At 38.1% G+C, this 4,858-nt stretch overlaps 1 protein-coding gene across 1 annotated transcript; it reads left to right on the top strand.

Moving 5' to 3' along the window:
* The first annotated feature begins 3,404 nt into the window (after nt 1-3,404).
* LOC101654231 (olfactory receptor 2M2-like) lies at nt 3,405-4,345 on the top strand. Its single transcript, XM_013005072.1, is given in 2 exon segments — nt 3,405-3,932; nt 3,935-4,345. Coding segments are annotated over 2 exon segments (939 nt in total).
* The last annotated feature ends 513 nt before the right edge of the window (nt 4,346-4,858 follow it).

The raw sequence follows: 4,858 nt of genomic DNA, 5'->3' as shown, positions 1-4,858 counted from the left end.
ATAGCAATGACAAATATCTCATTTTATAGACTCAAAACATGACCAAAAAACATTTGACTGAACAAAAGGGGAGCACAGAAAGTTTTGCAATAATAATCTAAGACTTCATTACAGCAAGGTCAATAATGTTTAGAACACTTAGAAGATCAATAAGGAAAATAGAGGATTGAAACAATACTAGTCCCTATTTGGAGAAAAGGGGGCCAAGTGTTGGCAAATGTGTTGGTCTGCCAACTGCAAAAGCAACAGTTCAATCCCATCAGCTACTCAAGGGAGAAAGATGAGGCCATCTTTTGCTCTAAGGAGCTGAAGCCTCAGAAACCCACAGGAGCAGTTCTACATGCCCTGTATGCCCTATACGATTGCTATGTATCAGAATTGACTTAATGGCAGTGAGGTGTTTTTATTTTCATGAGCCCTAACGGAGCACAAGCACTTGGCTCTTCCTTGGACATCTGATGGGGCAATTCCTCTTAGTCAAATAGGTTTTCTGAGAGTCAAAATCTGTTTTATAGCTAAAAACCAACTAGAGTTAACACATATAATGAACAGTCAACATCAAGATATATAGGCAGAATATTACTTAGAAATGAGGATGATATGAATGTCTTGTGTACTTTGGAAGCGTTATCAGGAGGGGTCATAGAGAATGACATTGGGCTTAGTAAAGTACAGGGTCATCAACAAAAGAGGAGCCCCCTCAGTGAGCTGGATCAATACAGTGGCTTCAACAACGGGTTCAAACATAAAAATGATTGTGACGATGGCCCCGGATAGTATGTGGTACGTTGGATTGTTATAAATTGAAATCAACTTGAAAACAACATCATTTGCTTAAAAAGTGTAAGATGTTCTTCAGGCTTGCAATTCTGTTTTTTCCCAGATGGTTGCCATTTTAAGTGGATACAATATTACTAATCTCCAATAAATGTTATTCACCCCTTATTGAGGTTGAGGATGAAAGATTTATCCCCTAGTACTTGAAGGAGAGATATTCTTTAACTTTATTTTCTGGTAAAGGCTTAATCTCTCAGACACTATGTCGTCCAAAATTGTGTTTTCCTAGGCTGTATTCCTAGGTTGTGGATGTGAACAATGACAAAGGTATAACTTTTACAGGAAACCATACAATGTCTGCATTTGTAGCATAATTATTAGAAGATGGTGCAGAGTAGGAGAAAAGGAATGATATTCCCAGCCAGTAATTATTCACTAGATATTATTTTGGGGATGTTCAATTTGATAAAATACACTCGAGATACTTGAAGGCCAGGGATAGAAGTCTCTAAGGAACCACTTTCGGGAGCACACAGGCTCTTGATGACACATGGATGACTCACTGGTCCTCATACACAGCCAAGCTCACGTGGCCATGGAACTCGAGCTCACGAGGGAGACAGGTAACATGGGAATGTGATAATCACTTACCTGAGGCAGTAAAGGGTGGTTTTTTAGGGTGAAGAACCAGCATATTCCAGGGCATTCCAAATATGAAATGATGACTGGACATGAATATTATCTCTAGGCCTTTCCATATATCAGGTAAGTCAATAAAATGACAAAACAGACTAAATATAAATGAACATATTTTCATGTATGTTTGCAATTCAGGCTTAAAAACAATATTAGGAGCAATGATTTTTCCTTTATACTTCAACATCGTCACATGTTTCTGGGTGACCTTCTGTAACAACAGTTCTGATTTGTTCACCATCTGTCCTCTCTCAAGAACCTCTACTGCACAGTGTCCCTTTCCATGTGTAATGGAATAAGGTCCAAATTTCTTAGCATGCCATTCAAGATGCAGACCTATTTTCTAGTTATAGTCATCCTTCCCCTCCCTCCTCCTACCTGCAACCCATGAATCATTACACTGAATAGTAACCTAGTGTGTTTGGAAACACATGGTTTTCCGGTCTGGCAATCCTAAACCTAATAGTTGCTCAAACCTTCTCCAACCCCATCCCCCCAAACCGAGCCTACTTACATCAAGCTAATTCTGATTTATAGTGGCCCCATATAGGGCATCTGAGGTGGGAGCAGACAGTCTCATATATGTATTCTGTGGAATGATTGGCATATTTGAACAGCTGACAACTGTTAGCACTTCAGTGCTTATCAACAGCGCCACCAGGGCTCTATGACTCATAGAGGAGGAGAAAGGACAACTCGCGAACGGTCTACACAGCCCTATGCCACCTGCACTACTCATCGCAGGTCCTGCCCAGGTGATGCTACATCTCATTCCTACTTCTTTTGAGAGCCCTTGGGCTTTCCTTCTCTAACCTTCATTGTTACTACAATAGACAGTCAACTTGAAACAGATGCCTTCATCTAAAAGGGAGTGGAATAATTTTAGTATTTAAGTAAGAAATTATTCTGTTTTAAATTGTTAGAAAACATGGTGTGTTGGAAAATACATGGAATCCTCCCACACAACCACCTCTTTTTTCCATACAGGACTAACGAGCAAACAAATAAATACTGTTTCAAATTTCAGAGTAAACCAACCTTTTTTTGTTTTTAATTTTACAAAGTAGAACAAAAATATAAAGGGTGGTATAAAATTCATTTGGTGAACATAAGAGTTGGTTGGTGTCAGCCAACCAGGCCATCTTGGTTTCATGCTCTACAATGAGAATGAATCTCCCAGGTCAAATAATAAACCAAAGCTGCCATTTCGGTCAATCCGTAAAAATGTAGAGACTTCACTTTCTAAAATTAGACTTTTCTGGATAGCAATCCAAAATTAGAAAAATAATCATGTTTCCTAGCCATCCTGCAGAGAAGGGGAATGTATTGTATTATTGGAATTGAGAGAGAAATTATACTTTACACAAAACACCACTGGAATTTTTAAAAGTAAATTAACTGCCAACTGCTTCAGATGGTTGAGGAGATATGTGAGAAGCTACTTATCAATTTCAAAGGGATTTAGAGGGGTACAAGTTACCCAATGTCTAGGCTGAAGACATACGTGTACTGACTAAGAAGTCGAGCAGATTTGTGCCTATTCTCACCTTCATGGAGTATGTTGGGTGTTTATGTGGTGCAACTGAAAAGAGCCACTGGAGTTAAAATATATCCAACATATTATCAAATATGTCTGCCAAACGTTATGGATGTTCTGACATTCCTATTTTAAGACTATATTCAAGAAGGTAAAAGGTAACTCTTTAGGGTCATTATTTAATAAACCAACCTTTATTAGAATTGGTCATGATTTTTAATGATGTAGTCAAATGTTAACTAAAATCTGTTTCTTTCCAAGTTCTGACTCAGATCTCGGGCAGAAGGGTCACAGTTCATTTTAGCCCAGAGACTAATAACGGCAATATTTTTCATTATTAATACTTTCCTGTGGGCCGCTGATGTTCTCTTTTTTGTTCTTGTTTTAGACAAACATGAGGAAAGCAAATGCCACCTCTGTGGTAGGTTTTACCCTCCTTGGACTGTTCCCAGGAATGAGGCACATTGAATTACTCATCGGCACCATTCTCCTTGTCTATCTTGTTGCCATTACAGGAAACACCATCCTGACCCTTCTCATTTGTGTGGATCCCCGTCTCCACAGTCCAATGTACTTTTTGCTCAGCCAGCTCTCCATCATGGACATCTCCCTCATATCTACAACTGTGCCCAAGATGCTAACCAACTTTTTCTCAGGGACATCAGGCATTTCATACATTGGCTGTGGGACTCAGGTATATTTCTACTTTGCCTTGGGAGGGAGTGAATGTATTCTGTTAACCCTTATGGCATATGACAGATATGTGGCTATTTGTAATCCTTTAAGATACATGCTTATTATGAACCCTACAGTTTGCCTGCAGATGGCCATTGTGTCCTGGATTGGGGGAGCAATTAATTCTGTAGCTCATACTACCTATACTATGCATTTTCCCAGATGTGGCTCAAGAGAAATTCATCATTTTTCTTCTGCGAGCTCCCATCACTGCTCAAACTATCATGTGAGGACACGTCAGCTTATGAAAAAGTAGTTTTAGTAATGGGAATTTTATTTCTTCTCATACCCTTTGCCCTCATCCTCACTTCCTATACACTCATCCTTCTCAGTGTTCTCCACATACATTCTTCAAAGGGGAGAAATAAAGCTTTCACCACCTGCTCTTCCCATCTGATGGTAGTGCTTCTATACTTTGGCCCAACTATGTTCATCTACATGATTCCTAGTTCTTTTCGCACCTCAGAACAAGACCAAGGTCTCTCTGTGTTCTATACGACCCTGACTCCTATGCTAAACCCCCTGATATACAGCCTACGGAACAAGGATGTAGGAGAGGCTCTGAAGAAAATTCTATGCAAAGGCTTTATCATTAGGTAGAACAGTTGCACACATTTATGGCTCAGGATTCGTTTTAAGGTTATCCATTATTAAAAGTGGAAATATGTATATTTAAAGTATCTCAATAATTAAATATCTAAATGTTTGAATTTAGGTTTGGGTCTATATTTAGTAAATGTATCCAGTTGTTAAAAGATGGATTTTCTTGATCTAGAGAACAAAACAAAAACTTGCTGGGTTCATAATTTAAAATGTGAATTAGGTAGTGTTTCAAAAGCATAATTAGCCTTGATTATGTGATGTTGATACAGAGATACTTAGGCAAAACTGTATTATCCTTATTTAGTAATTTTTCCTATTTATATGTTATATGATTTTATTTCCATTAGATTTTAAAGGTAATCCATCATTATGAGAACCCATTTAGTAAACCGACAGTAGATCTGCTTATTTAAAGCATTAAATTTAAAATATTCATTGATTCTCATCTTATTTAAAATGTAAGTCTTAAAAATTGCAGGATAATACTGTGAAACATAGCCTAAAGACATA

The sequence above is a fragment of the Echinops telfairi genome, unplaced genomic scaffold (assembly GCF_000313985.2).
Source record: "Echinops telfairi isolate 266 unplaced genomic scaffold, ASM31398v2 ScPeMD7_7469;HRSCAF=8507_0, whole genome shotgun sequence".
NCBI lineage: Eukaryota > Metazoa > Chordata > Mammalia > Afrosoricida > Tenrecidae > Echinops > Echinops telfairi.
Note: the sequence above shows the minus strand (reverse complement) of the source record. Positions and strands in the feature narration are given on the sequence as shown.